The following is a 20,486-nucleotide window of genomic DNA, read 5'->3' on the forward strand; positions in this document are numbered from 1 at the left end:
AAGCTGGATCTCAAAAACTCTCAGACTAAACAAATCAAAACAAACAAATATTCAAACATTTATCCAGTACACCCTTTTTGAGATGGATTAAAATCAACAGGAATCATTTGTGTTAACAGACATGTATAAAACATACAAACTCAGTTTTCTGAGAAAAGAATTAAGGAGTTAGGCTGTTTTACAGTCCTGAGAAGGACTGTTTGAAAGAACTGAATTCTCCAGCGATTTTAGAATAGGTTGATTCATGAAAATCTGATTCATCTAAAAAAAAAATTTAAAAAACCCAAGCCTTTATGAATACATCTGTTATGTAAATCCATGCTCACCTGTACTGTATAGAGAACAAAGAATGATGATAGCATACTTCTATATAGTTCTCATTACATATTTTAAAGAGATTTACACTAATTTATTGCATTTGTCTCTGGCCAGCCTTTAAGGCAGGCAAAGACTGTTATTTTTTCTGTACAGATGAGAAATCTAGAGGTTAAGTGACTCGCCCAAGGTCAGACAGGCACTCATTCATTCACTGCCCTGAGTGATGGAGTTTTAACGGGGTAATAGAGGAAGTAATGGCCTTCCTCCTAGGTTTTTTTTTGAACAGCTGTGAAGGCTATTAAAACAGAAGTAGATGATCTCACAAATACAATGCTGAATGAAAGAATCCAGACACAAATGTGGACAAACTGCTCGAGTCAGGCGGCATACAATTCAAATGCAGACAAAACTAACTCATGGCGACACAAAGCAGAATGGGGCCATCTTCAGGATTGGGCGAGGGGAGGGAACAGTACTCTCAAACTTTGGTCTGACTTGTACATTAGCTTCATTCATTTGTGAATGACCACTGAGAGGCCCATTAGGATCTGACCACTTCTATATAAATAAAGAAATGGTCACTTAAAGCAGCATTTACACTTTCAGAAAACGCCATCTAGAAGTGAACATTAGAAGATCATTGAGCCTCGGGCCACTGGTGACCCTCGGGCCACTTGTGATTTCATTTAAATTTCTTGGCTGCATCTAGAAAATGAGCCATGAACTCATCTGCAAGACTGTAAAGAGAGACAAAAAGGTTGATAGAAAATACGGCTGCCGGGCAGTGGTGGCGTAAGCCTTTAATCCCAGCACTTAAGAGGCAGAGACAGGCGGATTCCTGGGTTCAAGGCCAGCCTGGTCTACAGAGTGAGTTCCAGAACAGCCAGGGCTACACAGAGAAACCCTGTCTCAAAAAAAAAAAAAAAAAAAAAAAAAGGAAAAAAGAAAATATGGCCAATGTTTGTCTGCATTTGAGAAAGTTTTATATGAGATGGGAAATAGAATCATCTATTAAGATAGCACAGTGGTTCACTTAGGGCTATGCAAAACACTTATTTGTAATGATTTAAATTAGGAGTGGGAATAGCTTAGTAAAGCAGGCACTTAGCCTATATAAAGCCCTGGGTCTATCTCTGGCACTCTAAGAACATAGTCAAAAATATAATGAGAAATTACAGGAATGCAAGATTATGAATTGTTCATGTATTCTGTCCTGGAGAATAGGTATCCCCTTAGGGAGACAGGAAACACACTTTTCTAAAACACCCATTTAACTGGAAAATACTAGATATGATGAGGCACTCGGAGCCAAAGTGGAAACCTGAAGCCAGAGATATTAAGTGTGAGTGAACTCAGGGTATACAAGGGCTCCCAAGAATGCCAAGTAGATTTTAATGTAGGAATGAGTAAAATAAGTTAGATTCTGATCATTTCCCAGGACAGAAATTATAGGTGCTTCAAAACTTATTTCCTACTTCTTCAAGAATTCCTTTGCTCTTAACCTGCACACCACGAGCTAATGCTACCTGTCCCTCCATGCAGGTGATAAGTGTTCTATAACTTTCTTTTAGAAATTATATAGCAAAGATAGTCTGTACTGAATGATCTATCTTGATCTTACAGGTCACGAATAGAGCAATTTCCATGTGGTGGGTGAGGCTTGGCCCTGGGGTGCATTTGCTCCACAAGTGGTCGGTTCCACTTGCAGAGCGGCAGGTCTCCCCAGGACAGCACTACAGAAGGCCTTTCCTGCAGATGGCTTTTACTCCTTTCTACATCTGCATGTTTAGTTTTTAGTCAGCTGTTATGCTTCCTAGGTATCCAGTAAGAATTCTTAAAAATAGATTTTATGCCCCAGCTATCTGCCTGCTGTGAGCATGGACACTCAGGCTTGATCGTCTCACTCCTACATCCCAGGCAGGCCTGAGCTGCCTCTGACATTTGGGTATCAGAAGCGTCATCTTATCTTCTCTAAGAACATTAAACAATCAATCATCCCACAGGTTAGAATGGCAGCTTGAGAGGAAGAGGAGGGGAGAGAGGCAGTTGAAGATGTTCTCTTTAGGACTCAGAAAGCTGATGTGGCCTTTATACATTGGCAAAGGACCAACAAATCACAAGGAACTGGGACTTCTGTGCTCAACTCATGCAACATGATTTCATTATGGGATTCTGTTTTTGCTGAATGGTAGAAATCCCTGTCTTCCCATTGAACCCCCCCCCCCAAATATTATTTCTATGGATATGTAGCTGGGGTGGGTTTAATGAGAATGCCCCCCACAGGCTCATATGTTTGAATGCTCTTTGATAGGGTTAGAAGAATTTGGAGGTATGGCCTTGTTGGAGTAAGTGTGTCACTGGGATGGGCTTTGAAACCTTAGGTCAGGCCCAGTCTCTCTCTCTGCTGCCTATGGATCAGGATATAGAACTCTCAGCTACTTCTCCAGTACCATGACTGCCTGTGTGCACCATGCTCCCCACCATGATGACATGGACTGAACCTCTGAAAATGTAAGCCAGCCCCAGTTAAATGTTTTCCTTTATTAGAGTGACTATGGCCTGGTGTCTCTTCACAGAACTAAGATGGAGGTCTTGTGATCCTTAGCATGTAGTAAGTAGGGCATACTATTTTCTTTCATAAATTATTCCTTCTGTTATGGGTCATACACAAAGATCGATTACTCACACATAAACCATAGTTTTTAATGGCCTGTCTTTCTATTGCTTTTAATTAAGAAAATAAACTGAGATACGTACCGTCAAGCCTTGTTCTCCTGGTTTTCCTGGTTCACCCTTAAAAAATTTAATAATAACAAGTAATTAGAAAGCATCTAAAAATTTTGATATTTCCTTTTCCCAAATATTGCTAGTCATGTGCGTGTCAAGTACCATTTTTATTTGTTTTGTTTTGTTTTTTTAAAGATTAAATAGAATATAAACATTTCACAAAGAGCTGATAGCCTGTCCTTGACTGTAATCTTGTGTTTTAGGGTTTGATAAAACTAGTCTAGGGTTCTTCTGTGCTTTCCATGCCAATCCAAAGAACCCACACGCAGGTCAGAGAGGCACTCTCGCTACAGCATTACATAGCAAAGTGAAGAACCCACACGCAGGTCAGAGAGGCGCTCTCACTACAGCATTACATAGCAAAGTGAAGAACCCACACGCAGGTCAGAGAGGCGCTCTCGCTACAGCATTACATAGCAAAATGAGCAGGGGCTGGTTCTGAAGTTTGTTCTTTTACATTTGTCAGAGCTGAAGTAACATGTTTATTAAAACTGACAGAATATTCCCCTATTTCATATGGCTTTGTTTCACAATGATCAGGCTCATATGGAACTTACTGTTGTGTTTTATAGTCACCCCCTAATGACAGCCTCTGGCTACTGGTTTACAGAGATTTGTCCCTATAATTCAAATATATGTAGATATTGCTGGTCTTTCAAAAATGACTATTTTCCAGGTCACATTTATGTATTTGTTTATTTGGTGTGAGTGCTTTGTCTGCACTTCTGTATGTGCACCATGGTGTCCCACAGAGACCAGAAGAACACACTGCCCTCCCTGGGGCTGAAGTCAAAAGGGTAGGTGTGAACCACCCTGTGCTAGAATCCAGAGCAGCGAGTTCTCTTGCCTGCTGAGCCATCTCTCCAGATCCCAGCACCTACACGGAAGCTCACAACCATCTCTAACTCCGGTTCCAGGGATCCAACACTGTCTTTTGACTTCTGAGGACACTGCACACACATAGTGCATAGACGTACATACAGACAAAAATACATGTATACATAAAATAAATATTTTCTGAAAAGGTGTATTTAAAAAACAGCATGGGATACTCAGTGAGTTTACCAGTTGAGAGAACAGTATAAAAACCTATTTTAAAACAAACAAAATGGGCTGGAGAGAGCTCAGCAGTTAAGAGTGCCGACTGCTTTTTTAGAGGTCCTGAGTTCAATTCCCAGCAACCACATAGTGGCTCACAACCATCTGTAATAATGGGATCTGGTGCCCCTTTTCAGTGTGTCTGAAGACAACTACAATATATTCATATACATGAAACAAATAAATAAATCTTAAAAAAACAAAATAAAGAAATGATAGTCTAACACATTATTGCTAGAAAAAAATTGATATTATATATTATAGCAGAACCAAATTTATGCTGGAAGTTACTCTCAGGAGACAAAGATAAGGGAGCTGGGGAGTTGTCCCAGTCACTAAGAGCCATGCAGACCAGAGTTCACATCCCGGCATCCATGTCAAGGCTCCGGAAGGCTCTCTTCAGGAGGATCAATTTGAGAAAATAGTAGACATTAAGAAGACAGGGTTAGGGTGGGTTCGCCACTTTCCATTGTTCAGGGAAAGACAACAAGGTGTAGAGTCAGTTGCTTGCTCATGTGAGCAAGCACAGGACCTTCAGAAAGGGAAATGGGACTCTAACGACGATGGCAGCAAAAAGGGATGCAATGCCTTGTATCCTCACAGATGGAATAATTAGGAAAAAAAACAATACAAAGATGCATGCGTTAAAATGCAAAGACAGCATATGATAACATTACCAACTATGGCTGGTTTTAAATTTTTTTCCCTCGGTTTTCAAGCATTTCTACTTTGTTAGAAAATATTTCCATCAATACTTCTGAACTGGAAAAATCATGTATGAGAAAAATTGAAGCAACACATTAAGTAAAATTTAACTCAGCAATAAGCCTTAATTCCTAGCCCTGGAGGCACAACATCATCTGAGCCACTTTTTTTCTCATCCATATATTTCTTTAAACTGCTGCGCTGCATGTATCAAGCCATATCATTTATCAGTGTCCTAGGTTTTTGATACTGATATGACTAATTTTAGTATTGAGATCATTTTTAAACTGATTTCCGCTAACTAAGTCTCAAATACAAATATAGAATAATAAATTGGCCATATCCTCTGATGTTAGGAAGTCATTATTTTTTAATTGTTTTTATTACCACTCTTAGCCAAGTCTTTTGGAAGGGATCAAATTGTAAGTTGTATTGGCCTTTAAGCAAAGATTATCAGTGTTTGGTTTTTTTTTTATTTTTTTCTCACTAATATCTCACTTCATCCAAAAAGGCGGTGATATATCCAGTGGCAGGCAGGATACAGGCAAGACTGGGCACTTCTCATTATGAGCGTCCCAAAGCTTACCTAAGTTCCATGCAGATGCTGTCCGTGGGTCCTGGCTCTTCCTGGGCTGAGCAGTTAGGTGAAATTCTGCTGAAGTGCCCTGTAACACTCCAGGGATGTCCTTTCATTACACTGCCCCCTGCTTTCTCTAGTCACATGACCTCTTGGCCCTACAGTCCCTTACCTGTTCTACCCCACAACTTGCCCCTTAACATCAACCAAGAACGTGGAGAACAACAACCCAAGAAGAAACTCACAGGTACTCCTGGCATTCCTCGGGGGCCATCCTTTCCTGTGTCCCCAGGTGGGCCTCTTGGACCAGGAGGGCCTGGGGGTCCTGGAGGCCCTGCCTGTCCTTGGTCACCCTGCAATGGAGGAAGGAAATGAGCCAACAACAATCATGAGCAATTAATATTCAGCTTCTATTTCAGTGCTTTAAAGTCCCATTATCCAATCTATATTTATGTTTAAAGAACGAGTCCACCATAAATAAAAAGGCTGCTCACAGTCAACCTGCCAGCAAGGAGCAAACATTTATTGTGAGAGAGCCAGATAGATGCTATGTAACTAAACCAGCTCTCATTCTGGCAACACGGTTATCCAAGTGCACTGTTTATTCTTGTATCCAAAGCCGTCTAAAGCTCTCCTTTAACCATCTCTATGGCAATCTTCTATTGAATTTACCCCAATCAATGGGTGGCTGCATTTTCAGTTTGAAAATATATATAAACTCACAGACTCTAAGATTAAGCATAATGGGCTTCCGCTCTGTTGTATAATAGATGTATAATTTATCAGAGCAAGAGGGCTGAAGACATGTGTGTCTATTGCTGGTGACAACTGAAGGTGTTTTAATTAAGAAAAAAAAAACAAAGCAAAACAAAATCAGGTGGGGGCTTTCTATACTGTCAGTTACCAATTCATCATTTTCTTCTGGAATATGGACAAAGACCCGCCCACCATCTCTGCGCCATGCAGGAGAGACAAGTGCAAAGCAATAGTGCCCTGAGCAACAAGTGGATGCGGGATGCGGAGGAGACATCAGGCTCCAGCGGGAAGCAGCACTACCTTAATCAGCCGGCGTTTAATGAGCTGCTGATCAGCAGAGAGAAAGCCGTGATTGATTTTAGGAAACACCATCTGATCAGTCAGGTGAGGTCAAAGGTTGAAGGTCAGAGATGAGAGAGTTGAAGAATAAGCATCAGAAGGCCCCGAGGAAGAAATAAAGATATACACATTAGATTCATAATAACCATTAAATAAAATGGAACTGGCCCCTATGTCTGACAGACCTTCAACCTCAGGAAGAAAGACAACCTTGAAATGGAAGGAGCCCAGACTCCTTTTGGTTAGAAATGAGTCCCTTCTGTACCCAATCATTTGGATGTTGGTGTGTGTGTGTGTGTGTGTGTGTGTGTGTGTGTGTGTGTGTGATCTTTTAGTGCACCCATTTACAAGAGCAAGTCAGTCAGAATGAACTTGTGTTCAGCATCCTGAGTAGAAAGTCTGTCGACAAAGCACCAGTTCCAACTCGGTCAGATTTGACAACCAGCATAATGTGTCGTGAACCAGATACCAACACCCAACCTTAGAGTTCTTAGAACTGCTTAACTGCCTGGGATCACAGAGCATTGGAATGTGTGTGAATCCAGCCACAAATAAGAGGCAGCCTTTGGCTGTCACTGTACATGCTGAATGTCATTATTCTCCTCATGGACACTCAGGCGCTTCTCTCTTAGACTCTACCTGGCCTCCCCAATACATAGGAGGTCCCAGGCACAGTCACCCGCCATTACTAACAGAGGCTGGGAAAGCCCACGGCTGGTTCACGTTCGCCCTTATGCTGATTGTGGCTCTGACTGAGTTGTCACGAGCATCACCCACAAACCTTGACAGTGAGGATCTGATTGCTGTGGAGGGCAGCAACTGTGGGGAAGCCTGGCAGGCCCTACGGATGAGACACAACGCCAAAACAACACGACACAAAACGTCACACACATCTCACTGGCAGACAAACAAAACAAGAACAGGCCTCCAGCCTCCCCTTCCCACTCTGGTTCTGAGCTCACGCTGACATATGAGACACAAGAGGCTCCACGGTAAAACTGACATCCCATAGAGCATGGAGTGACCAGGCTGCAAACTCATGGGAGGCTGCGAACTCATGGTGGTGGGTACCACGACGGAATGTATGCACATTCTTGTGTACAGTTCGCAACTCTTCATATTTCTGGAAACTTCTTTTTAAAGGGTTAGTCTAAGATGGAGCTAACTGCAGATATTTTTATGAGAACATTCTGCCTACTGATATTCTGTTAACAATGTAGGACATATACTACATATAAAATACATATTAATTCTTTTATCAATGACAACAGTAAACAAAATTTTATTGTCAGACTGGAAGGACTCTTTAGAACAAACACAGTTCTCCACATACATGCTACCACCCAAGAAATCAATTCTTTTTTTCTCTCTGATGATGTGACAGCTCTCAGGTCTGCCCTGTTTTTAGGCTCTCCCATGGCTCTCTCGTGAGGGTGGTAGATGGGAATCTGTCTCTTACAGCATGTGTGTTTCATGTCAGCGTGATTTACGGTCACACTCCGTGGTAATCGTTTCTGTCACGTAACTTTTCCAAGAGAATTTGACAGTATGCACAACCCCTTAAAACAGAAAAGTGGCTTTGGATTTCTTAGCCCTAGGAGAATGGGGGCATTGCTTTAGGATCCCAGAGTGTCGAAACTGGCATAAAGTTATTTACACAGTGTTATCAGTTGGGGAAATCTGAAAAAGAAATCTCTGGCTTTGTCCCATTTCTTTTTTAAGACATTTGAAATCGTATCTTTTTATCCCACTTAAAGCTATAGAACTGTTTACAATATGGGTTAATGACATCTCCACCAATGGATAGCGTCCATTTCCCCCATGTTTGTCTATTCTCCTGTTTGAGGATCAAGCATTAGCAAAGGCCGAGAGTTTCGAGGTTTTTGAACTGTATCTGTGTATTAGCAGGTATCTTCTCATTTTCCTGAGCTTGGGGGATATGGTTTTCTTTTTAAGACGATCAACAAAATTGGGGTTGGAGCATGAAGCTGTGTCTCAGTGCTACCGGTTCAGGTTTTGATTCTCATTGTTTAGCATTGAGTTCTCAGGAAGCCAAGCAAAGGGAACCTCACCCCTTGTGCCAAATCTGCTCTGATAAGAGTATTAAGTGGCCAGGCAGGTTTGAGGTGACCTGTGTCCTTTTCTGATTCTCCTTAAGTGAAAGTCCTTTAAGCATCAACTCTGCACCAACTCAGAAGTGCCCCAAGTTGGAAAACAGATGTGTACAATTTGCTTTTGTTTTTCCTGTGGAATATGAGTTTAAATTGTTATTAGATGGTAATGTGCCAGGATGTTTCCATCTGTGACTCATTAGGCCCATATTACACAGTCAGAATTTTATATATAAACCTCATATTTATGTAACAGAGACCAAAAACAGATACAAACAAGAAGTTAAGAAGGAATCAGAATCTTGATTAGTGGTGATAAATCATCCTGTCGCTTGAAACACGATTATCTAACAAAATCATTTTAAATTAAAGACCTTTTAACAGCACACATGGTATACCTTTTAAGCAGTCTGAGATTTCAACATATAAATAAGTCACTTCTTGTATTCATATTTGAGCAGGACCAGATTGTGGCTTGATCTTATTTGCAGCATGGTCACACCAAAGCACCAACTTGTACTTCTTGCTCTGGCTCTTGTTTTATCATCAGATCTAACGAGGAAGGTGGCCAGGTAATTCTGACCTGGACAGTTCATAGGCCTCACAATAGAAATCTACATTTTTGCCGGGTGTGGTGGCGCACGTCTTTAATCCCAGCACTTTGGGAGGCAGAGGCAGGTGGATTTCTGAGTTCGAGGCCAGCCTGGTCTACAAAGTGCGTTTCAGGACAGCCAGGGCTACACAGAGAAACCCTGTCTTAAAAAAAAAAAAGGGAATCTACATTTTAGAAATTTGCCTTATATTGTTAGATAACATATCTCAGTCATGTTAACTGTGAAACGCTACCACATGGGCTCAGAGATGAAACCTACAGACTTTAGAAATGACCTCAGAAGGGTGTTAAGACACGTAGAAGGACCTCCTAGATTCCCACAAGACTCTTAAGATTCTAAGCTTTTATATATGGGGAGAAAGTGATCCGAAAAGTTTGTTAGTTTCAATTAATATTAAACAATTAATTTTTTACATTAAAACATTATTGTTAAAAAATTTAATTTTTTTCTTTAAATCATGAGGTAGAATTTAAATCATGAGGTTAAAAAGGACATCCAGAGACTGTCCCACCTGGGGATCCACCCCATTTACAGTCATCAAAACCAAACACTATTGTGGATGCCAACAAGTGCTTGCTGACAGGAGCCTGATACAGCTGTCCCCTGAGAAGCTCTGCCAGTGCCTGACGAATACAAAGGTGGATGCTCTCAGCCAACCATTGGACTGAGAACAGGGTCCCCAATTGAGGAACGAGAGAAAGGACCCAAGGAGCTGAAGGGGTTTGCAGCCCCATAGGAGGAACAACAATATGAACCAACCAGTACCCCCAGAGTTTGGTTGATGGACTAAACCATCAACCAAAGAGTATATATGGAAGGACCCATGGCTCCAGCCGAATATGTAGCAGAGGATGGCCTAGTTGGTTATCAATGGGAGGAGAGGCCCTTGGTCCTGTGAAGGTTCTATGCCCCAGTGTAGGAGAAGGCCAGAACCAGGAATGGGAGTGAGTGGGTTGGTGAGCAGGGGGGAGGGATGATGGGATAGGGGGTTTTTGGATGGGAAACTGGGAAAGGGGATGATATTTGAAATGTAAATAAAAAAATATCTAATAAAAAAGATTAAAAGTAAAAAAATTAATTTTTTTCTTTAAATCTTAGGTAAAATTTGTCCAAGGTTTTTATTTTGTTTTTGATTTTTTTAAAATGTAAAACAGATATTGTTACATTTTAGAGCAGAATGGGTAAGTTTTAAGACCATTTGGTGGTGATAATAAAAAAAGTATACCCCCCCCCCCCAGGCAGACTGTGTGCTGCCTGCATTGGTGCTGACCACTCAATTTGAGGACCCAGCTTTCTATGGTGGTGACTTTTAGTTAGCCTCCCCCAGCTTTCCATGCAGAGGTACACTTTTCAACAAGCAGGCCATTTCCCCATCATTAGTCAGAGCCTTCTCTAAGGAAGTGAGATGGAGAGGCCCTGCATCTCAGCTCAGCTTTACATCTCAGAAAATGTGCCTGGTGCACAGATGGTCCGAGGGGGCATGGGAAAAAAAACAAAGTGTGTCCCAGAAAAACACGGTGAAAGAATCCAGAAACAAGCCAAAAATACTAGAATAACTCAAACATATTTCACCCCTAAATATTCTGAATTCTTAAGAAACACAATGTGCACATGTGTAACACAGGCCACTTCACCTGGCTCACATTCTTACCTAGGACCAGATACATCGTTTCAGCCACTGCTTTGCCAGTATCTCATGAGGGCTCAAAACTCCAGGTACCCTCTAGAAAGTAAAGATGCTCTTGGCCCAAAAGGACTTACACCAATCGCAGAAGCCATGAGAGATGCTTCTAACTGCTTGGTAGCCACCAATTCAAGATGTCATTGTCATTTTTATTACATATTCAGTAATGACATCACTACATTTTAGTGAGAAATTGTGTTTTGTCAAACACAGTCAATAAAGCATCAGGGGAGTCAGAAATGTAATCCTACATGTTGTATTTCAGATTTTGTATTTTTCTACTTTGTGTTTATGCTCATTTATTTTTATTTGTTTTATTTAATACTAGAGAGCCTCTGCACGGACAACGATATCTACGTGGCCCTGTTGATCACCGTCTATGTAGCATTCACTGAGGAGTCAAGAGCATGCAGGATCTCAAGCCAACAGCATTTAACACCTAAGAAAGTAGAGGAAAAGAGGTAGGTGGGAACCATATGGGTTGATAAGCGCTCTGGTGGAACAATAGGGAGGCCAGAGCCAGGCATGGTGGCAACAACTATCCTTCTAGCACTTGGGAGTCTGAGGCAGGAGGATCCCAAGCTAGCGTTTAAGGCTAGCCAGGTTGGGCTATTTGGCAAGACCTCACCTCAAGAATAAGCAAACAAGTAAATCAATATTAAAAGCAGCTAGAGGCACGCGCAGTAAAGAGTGAAGAGGATAATAGCTCATCCATCGCCCAGATGAGCTTAGTACAGGGGTAGAGCGGAAGACAGAGACCTTAGGAAGATGCCACAGGAAATCAGTTGCACAACCGCATCCTAGGACCAGGGCAAGGGACCAGTCAGTAGTTTCTAGCACTATTAAAGGAGGATTCTCAGAATGTGTTACTTCCATAAAGACAAGAGTGAGAATGGGGATTAGAGAATGCTCACAGGTCTTAGCTTGAATAACACAGGGTGGTGGAGGGGATCCAGAGGGAGGGTGGGGGTTGGGGACAGATGTTGTCATAGATGTTGAACTGATTTGCTAAACTTGACCTGAGGGATGGAATGGTAATTGGCTATGCCCCTAAAAGAAGAGACAGGTTTGTGTGTACATGCAAGCGGTGAAGGCAGGAGTGAGATTCAGTGGGAAGAAAAGCAGACAAGCTCAGGGGGAGGAGGCAAGAGAGGACAGCAGCCGGCGAATGAGCAAAATGCAATGATATATATGTATAAAAGTGTCACGCTGAAATATATTCACGCCAATTAAGACACAAATAAATGAAGACAGGGTAGGAATCTGGAGTCACGTGGCTGTATAAAGTTATCTACAGAGACTGTGGAGAGAACACAGATATGGGGAAGGAGTTAAAACGTCTGGGATGAGCAGAGGTGGAAGCAACCAAGAAGAGATTTGACAATGAGCGGCTGCCCCTGCAGGGAGAGGCTGCCTTTCACACAGAGTCTACATAGGTAAATGACACAAAACGAGAGGCATGTACTTTTCTATTGCAGTCCTAAATTGTCTTTTTAAAAAAAATGTGCATAAATGACCCATAATGTGAGCAGGCTAAGGCTAGCACATGGGAGTGCAGCTGAGACATGGCTGTGCAGATATAGAGGGGGAAGATAAATAATTATTTTAACTATAAAGAGTCAAGAGATCTCAAAAGCAAACCATATTATGTGAAAAGCACCATAAAGCACATGTGTTATAACAAAGAAAAAAATCTCTTGGGTCTTTCCATAACATATACTACAGTGACTTTGTTTGCTCAAAATATATTCAGCATTACAAAAATAATCATTACAATGGGCATGCCTGTGCATAAAAAGATGAATTTTCCTATAAGCAGATAAAAAACGACATCCAGTTAAGGAAGGCCACATGGGGAAAGGTTTTCATAGAATGCAAAAATATTGAGGCCCAAGAATGATTCTGGTTTAACTATTATTGAGGCTAAAGAAAGAAGACATTGCATGAAAGAAATCTGGTATTAAATTGCTTATTGTAGTAGATGTATAATTTCTCTATCCAAAGAGAAAACCCAATCAGATAAACATAAAAGGCTAAAAGGTTTCCCGAATGGCCACATAATATGCCAGCGGAAACCTGTGAGGATTTATAACCTATAATTTATGGAAAAGACAGACTTAATGAACATCAATTATGGAAAGTTAGTTTTTCTACTATCAGATAGTTTCAATTGCTCAAGAAACACATTTTGCTTTTCACGGATGCTCCAATTTTATTATTTCATCAAAAATATTAAGTTTAGTAACCTCAGTAATTATGCCGTGTGAGTGTGAATCTGAACGAAAAGTGGGGCTTTTCAATACCAAAGAGAGAACGGTGTAATAATCTCTACACTGAGAAGCCGCTTTAAATTCCATAGCTATTAAAATGTCAAGTAATGGCAAAATGCAAAACATCTCTTCATGTTCAGAATGATGGCAGGAACATTCTGAAACTCGTCAAAGCAAAGGTTGCCTAAACTATAGGAACAGAGCAAAAGGCTCAACTTATATACAGTCTTTAAAGAGAGGCCAGGGGTTTTTGGAAAGTATTCCCTAAAGACATGATGCCAAGACCCCTTGTAAGAATGTGCGGCATTACAGAAAGGTTGTCCTGGCCTGAGGGAAGCAGAGACGTACAGATATAGGATGTCGGAGAGAGGAGAACAACAGATGTGTTCGTTACCTGGAAAGAGACACAGAGATGCAATCTGCATAAACCTCATTTATAAAGAGCTTGCTACAACTGAGTCAGAGCTTATTCTCTCCATATCAGTATCCAGAGAGGAATCTCTCTCGTGTTAGGGTTTTAAAATAGTAATTAAAAAACAGCAATGATGATGATAGCGAGAGTGTTGGTTGACACTCACATTAACTACCTGCCAGGGGTTACCCTAAAAAAATGTTCTTGGGATCCCACACCAACTATTTGCCAGATAAGGTTGTCTGAGTGACAGAGAAAGGGAGGGTTTCACCTGCCTAACTGTATCAGACCTGCATCTGCTTCAGGATATCCTTTTAACCATGAAGTTTTCCATAATTCTTCAGAGCTTCTATGTTTTCCCTCTCACCATTCATTCATTCATTCAATCATCCATCCATTCATTCATTCATTCATTCATTCATTCAAGGAGCACTTAGTAATAATCTACTTATAAGCAAGTGAAGCTTTTTTTTTGACACTGAAATTATGGCCAGGAGGCAGCCTTTTTCCAGGCCTCAGCTGGGATGCCTTTGATATGTTTGTCTATGCTCTTCTGTGCTTGAAATTTTCTATTGCCTTCACCTGCACTTCTCACCCCTCAGCTATGTTCTTAGTTGGTCCTCTGCATATGTCCTCAGTAAGGAGGCATGGTTGAAAATAAGACTTCTAGACTAACAGTTTTAGAGACATAGAGAAGATAGTACAGGTACTTCTAAAGTGAAAGAGGTCATTAGTGGTCCCTCGGCACAGATGAAAGCTTGATAACTGACATCACTTCAGAGAGGCAGAGGCACTCAGTGACTAAACAAAACACTAGACAGGCATGTCAGGACAGCCTTCTATGAGAGCCTCCTGGTGGGAAGATAGCACAGAAGCAGCAAAGGATGACCTAGGTCCACAGGTCAGCGATGACACTGCACCTGAGTGGCCCGGCAGTTGGATGAGGCCATACTACCTTTCCAAAAACCAAGAAAAGACATACTCTCTCTCTCTCTCTCTCTCTCTCTCTCAATCTCACACACACACACACACACACACACACACACACACACACACACACACACCACCAGCACCAATCAGGGATTATGAATGGGGGGGAGGAATATGTAGTCACCCCAGAGAAGTGGAGCTCAGATTTAGAAGCCAAGTAAGGTTTCTTTCTCGTGGCAGTTAAAAATGATATTCAGACTTCAAAGGGGCAGGTGATGACTTAACCCAAGATGTCAGATTGCATAGGAAGGGAAGGAAGGTAGCTCACATGCTGAGGAAGACTTTACCAAGGACTAGTCAATTTAAGACTTGTAAATGAAAGCCCATGGTAGGTATAGACACTATGATCAAGACAAACACTGGTAGCAAGAGAAGATCCATGCTCCTCTTCTAGAGGTACACTAGACTAATACTTGGAGTCTAGGGACTCTCCAAGTTCAGGGTTTGCTCTTTACTTGAGCTAGATCAGGATCCTGTATCAGCCACCAGAGTTGTAGGCTTCCTGTGGGAATTTAGACCAAAGAGGAGAGCATCCCTTCTTAAAGCAGCATCTTTTAATAACTAATGCCAATTACAGTGCAAGAAAGTGGGGTGAGTAACACACAGGAAAGAGAGAGCATTAATACAGACAGCAACTAACATGCAAAATGCACTAAACTGTCCAACTAATTAGGGCAGGATACGTAAGCGCATTCGGTCTCAGGGGAGGAGGCAGGCTCTCAAGGACAGACTCTGAGATGAAGATACAGATCAGGTACATCATTCTTAGGGGAAAACCTGGAAACTTTTCATAGGCTGTGAATGTGGGAGGCCTTAGGAATACTTAAAGGAGACGTAGTGAGCAATGATAATTCAGTTTACAGAAGATAACCCTAGTAGAGTTAGGAAAAACAGATTAAAAACTGAGGTTGTATGTACCCTGTAATTTCTTACCTGCAATTCTAAAATTCAAAATGGCTGAAGATGAAATCATCTTCATAAGTTCAAAATTTTTTCCTTTTAAGCTTGTAGCAATTGTGTCCAGGGACAAAGCTTACTGAAGTAGCTGTGAAGCTCTTTCTGGTCCCTGAAGTCCTTCCTAGTGTGAACTAGTTTGCAGTCCACTGAAGAACTTGATGGTTGGATTACACAGGACACCTCTCATACAATATACACTATATGACTATTACCAATGTCCTATTTTCTCAAAGCTCAAAATTCTGAAACACATTTGACCTTGAGACTTTCAAGGAGTAATTGTGAGTTAAGTTCAATACTGATAACATAAAAGGAGCCTTTAGCAGAGTGAATGAGTAGAGGAAACGAGTGAGCTGTAGATTTAAGGCAATGCATTTGCATCAAACAAAACTTGTCAATATAGGTGCTCTGGGAAATGCCCCGCTGAAATACATGACATGAATTACATATTAATTATTCATGCCAGTTTGTAGCAACTGAAAAGATATTTACCTTTTATTCTTTGGTTTTACATGTTAATCAGGATTGGCCTGATCATCTGTTACATGGCATATATCTTTTACATTATTTCTTTAATAAATATATAATCACATTTATAATTAGAAAATATGTTTCATAGTATCTCAAAAGCAATTCTGTGGAAATTTTGTTCTTTTGTTAAGTAAAGAAGCTACAGGGGCTGGAGATGTGTCTCAATGGTTAAGAGCACTGGCTGTTTTTCCAAAGGACCCAGGTTTAATTCCCAGAAGCCATTAGAAAGAAAAAAAAAGTCTCCAAAAGTCTTTGGAACATCAGTTTGTTTACTCAACACTTACTGCACAGTAATTTGCTTAAAGTGAACATGATTTGGCAAAATTCATGCAATATGCATTTGAAATACAAATTTTGAGTTAACAGATCTCTAGTTCTCAGGGATTCTTCATACTAAGATGGTACAGAGTTACAACACTGTGAAATGTACCTCTAAACAACCCACATTGCCCTCTACTTGAGAGCCTGAAGTCAAGGGCTCATCTTGACTTAAACACACCCTGTTCATTTCCCAAAAGGAAATGGTGTGTGCCTGGCAGAGGTGGCATGGCATGGACCAACAAAGAACAGCTCTTATGAAACAGGGATCATCAGCTAACAGGGCATCTGCTATGGAAGGGAGAGTAGGCGTCTATCCAGATGCCTTGAGGGAGAAGGCCAGCACGTCCTGCTGTTGCCTGGAAGCTCTGTTTACTGCTTTGGCTTGATGGCTGTTTGAGAAAATTCTTTGTGGACTGAGCGATTGGGCCTCGACTCTTACTCTCTTGGGCGTGCCCTCTGACTGGCAGCCTCTCCATGGCAAAGCTGGGAGAGCCCCCAGGGGCTTCTACATGGAGCTTTATGTACTTCCTACTTTACCTCTGAGGTTTGCCAGGCCCCATGGCAGAAGTGCCATTTTGGAATAACTGGATCCCTCAAAAATGATTTTAGCAATAAAAGAGATGATGCTATCCTTGGGAAGTTCACTAGAGTGTATTGCTCAGACTGATAGTATTTTTAAAACAGGTCTATTTGGTCCTGTGTCCTAATTTTCCCCATTAGTCCATATTTTAATTTTATAGTGATCTCCCAGGGTTTGTTTGGTTGGGCAAGATTAAAATAGGACCTGGGGACTGAAAACATACTAGAAATTTGCATCATTCTAACAGGAAGCTAAAACTATGGACTTTAGGAACATGGTCACACTCTAATTACCTTTCTACTTCATGTCACCTGTATATCTGGAACAGACCCAACCCAAATGACCATAAAGACATAGCAGACCGGAAAACAGCCTGTTGAGACTAGAACAGTAGCTCAATGGCAGAACACTAGCTCATCATCTACCAAGCTCCCTGTGTTCAATGTTTTGGGGTCCCTCTCCCCTCTCCTCTTTTCCCCTCCCCTCCCCTCCACTTCATCTTCTCTCTCAACACAACACAAAATCCAGAGTGAAGCCAAAGCCAGACTGAAGCAACAGCTACCCAGTGTGGCCTTTTCTGCAGGAAACAAACCAGCCACTACCTTGTCCCCTGTGTTCTTAAGGACTCCAAATTCAATGTTTTATTTTTTAATGATTGCTTCAGATTGGAAATATATGTTACTAACTCAATTTTAGTATAACATTTTTTTATCATTCAAACATAAATACATTTGAAGTTAAGCTTTGGGTCACAGATGAACAGTTAATGAACAGTACTTTGGAGAGCTAAATTAGAAACAAGGGCTTTGTTGCCAAAGGAAATTCTCATCACCAAGGATGACTTTGGTTGCTGCTCTGATGCTTGGAGAAAGGTTACAAACTCATGGTATCCATCCTATGCCGTAATTTGAAAGAGTTATTCTCAAGTAAAAACATTTCAAAAGATGATTGTTACATAGTAATATCTTTGGGAGATACAGGTCACAGTATAATATATGAAAAGAATGATATTCGTAAATAATGAAATCATTTCTATGAGTTGAACTCTAGGTGAAAGAGTCCATGATGATCTACAGAAAAACCACAGCTTAAGACTTTGCTGAAAAGAATGTTTTAAGTTTGGAAAACTTAAGTCTAAGTCTTACCATTATACAATATGTGGTCCCTTCCCACATTCCCTTCTTTACCCCTCCCAGTCAATTCTCCTATTCCAGTTCCCCTTTGATCTCTTTATAATATTATATTCTATTTCACCTTCCTTGGAAAATCCCAGTGACCTGCCAGCAATAGTGCAATAGTGGCACAAATGTTAGGGGGGTAACCAATCACTTTTTTAAAAAAATTAAATTTAAGGCCCACTCCATGGGATGATATCCAACCTGATACTATAAGTGACCAAGAACCTGGGACTAGATTAGGAAACCCCATTGTTACTATTATGCTAAAATAGCAATAATAAAATGACTCCCGCTAGCATTCTGTCATACCTGTGGGTCAGTGCACACTTAAAACAAGAAAGCTATTTGCAATTAATTCCTGCTGGGAAAGGGGAAACCAGTTTCTTCCAATGGAGGATGTGCTAGATGGTTCTATGTTACCATGCAACCTAGACTTATTTGAAAGGAGGGAACCTCGGTTGAGAAAATGCCTCTATAGGTTCTGGCTATAGGCAAACCTGTAGGGCATTGTTTTAATTTGTGATTAATGAGGGAGGGCTCAGCCCATTGTGGGTGGTGTCATACCTGGGCTGGTGGTCCTGGGTTCTATATGAAGGCAGGCTGACTAAGCCATGGGGAACAAGCCAGTAAGCAGCATCCTTCCAGGGACTCTACATTAGATCCTGCCTCCAGGTTACTGCTCCACATGAGTTCTTGCCCTCATTGCTTTTGATGACAAACTGTTATATGGAACCATGAGCAAAATAAACCCTTCCCTTCTTAAGTTGTTTCTGGTCATGGTGTTTCACCACAGCAATAGAAACCCTAAGCAAGAGTGTTATCTACCGCGTATGTCAATCAGACTCGGGGCAGGCCACATGCTGAGGAGTAGTTGACCAAAATGAACTCCACGTTTGTGTGTACATATTTTTTCCTTTTAGTTTTTTGACAGAGAAAAAAACAACTTGAAGTTGAGTGGGTAGTGAGTTTAGGGAGACTTTAAGGAAATTGGGAGAAGGGAGAAGAATTATATAGTATGAAAAAAATTAAAAAAATTAATCACAATATCATGTAATTTCTACTGTTTGTTTTCATTTCCTTGTTGCATCTGATGCTGTTATTGGTCAGTGGAAAGAAGTACAGGTTTTATTTACATTAAGTAATATATTACATACTATACTGTTCATACATTCAACGTTTAAACTTTTAGCATTTATTTATTGTGTGTTAGGGGCTGGGGGTGGTGCATGCCACAGTAGTGTGGGCGGTGAGAATACATTTCAGGAGTCTAATCTCTTTTACCACTTGGGTTCTGGGGATTGTCAGGTTTGGCAGCAAATAAATGCCTTTACACTGAGCCAAGTTGCCTGTCATGCACTTAATTTTTAAGAGTTGCATTTATTTGCATATATAACTACTCCAAATAACTACTCTGATAATATTCTAATTTCTGCCTCAAATTCCTTTCAAATATTTCCAAACTTCAAATATGTAAATAACAACAGTCCTTACAAAAATGTCAACACTAAAGATGAAATCATCTTGGAAGTTATTGAAAATGAGAGCCATAGTAAACTTTATGAGAATTTTTGTTAAAGTCAATTCTCCATTTAAATTCACTTGTTCCTTGAATCAAAGGAATGTGCCCTTGCGTGCCAGAAGCTACACTGATTTTCTTCCTATAAAAATCATAAATTTTTAGTAAATATTGAATGATGTATTTGCTTCATTTGCCAGTAAATAATAATAATAATAAAAAGAACAAAGAAAATGACAGTGTTTTGCTTGAATACATCCATGGTCATGGAAATTAAAGATGTCTTCTAATGTCTTAAGATGTATAGAAGCAATGCCCAACTTACAAAGTACAGATGGTTTTTCATGGATGTTATATTTTCCTCCAATGGGTCTCTGATTTCAGGACCTAAAAGTCACTGCGTTTACATGTTAAAAGCCAGGTGGCATCTGGGATATGTAGATAGGGCACCAGCTCTACCACCTCATCAGCTATAACTTTTATGGTTCCCACATGTGCCTAAGGGAAAACAAAACACAAAATGTATGTCTATCATGTCATGACTGAAAGGGATGCTTGTTTTTACATGAGGCACTGCTGAGTGTTCTCACTGGTGCTAGCAATTATGGACCATGAAAGGAAAAGGAAGAATCAATTGTTTTACATCCCTGGGATGAAGCATCACAATGTCACATCCAGCTGAGGGCAAGATTCGCCAAGTATCAACTGTCCAGCTGCCTGCATTTCTCAATTGGTGAAAGTT

The 20,486-nt window shown here is 40.8% G+C and overlaps 1 protein-coding gene across 1 annotated transcript in view; it reads right to left on the reverse strand.

Annotated features, from left to right (window-relative positions):
- Col25a1 (collagen type XXV alpha 1 chain) overlaps window positions 1-20,486 on the reverse strand; it is a 411,050-nt gene that overhangs the window by 110,863 nt on the left and 279,701 nt on the right. The window contains exons 8-10 of the mRNA XM_021157594.2: window positions 6,542-6,613; window positions 5,731-5,838; window positions 3,076-3,111 (exon numbers count right to left, since the gene is read on the reverse strand). Of these exons, the coding sequence (XP_021013253.1) occupies window positions 3,076-3,111; window positions 5,731-5,838; window positions 6,542-6,613 (216 nt within the window). The remainder of the gene's footprint in view (window positions 1-3,075; window positions 3,112-5,730; window positions 5,839-6,541; window positions 6,614-20,486) is intronic.

This window comes from Mus caroli, unplaced genomic scaffold (genome assembly GCF_978045245.1).
Source record: "Mus caroli unplaced genomic scaffold, Mus_caroli_1 scaffold_3, whole genome shotgun sequence".
In the NCBI taxonomy this organism is placed as follows: Eukaryota; Metazoa; Chordata; class Mammalia; order Rodentia; family Muridae; genus Mus; species Mus caroli.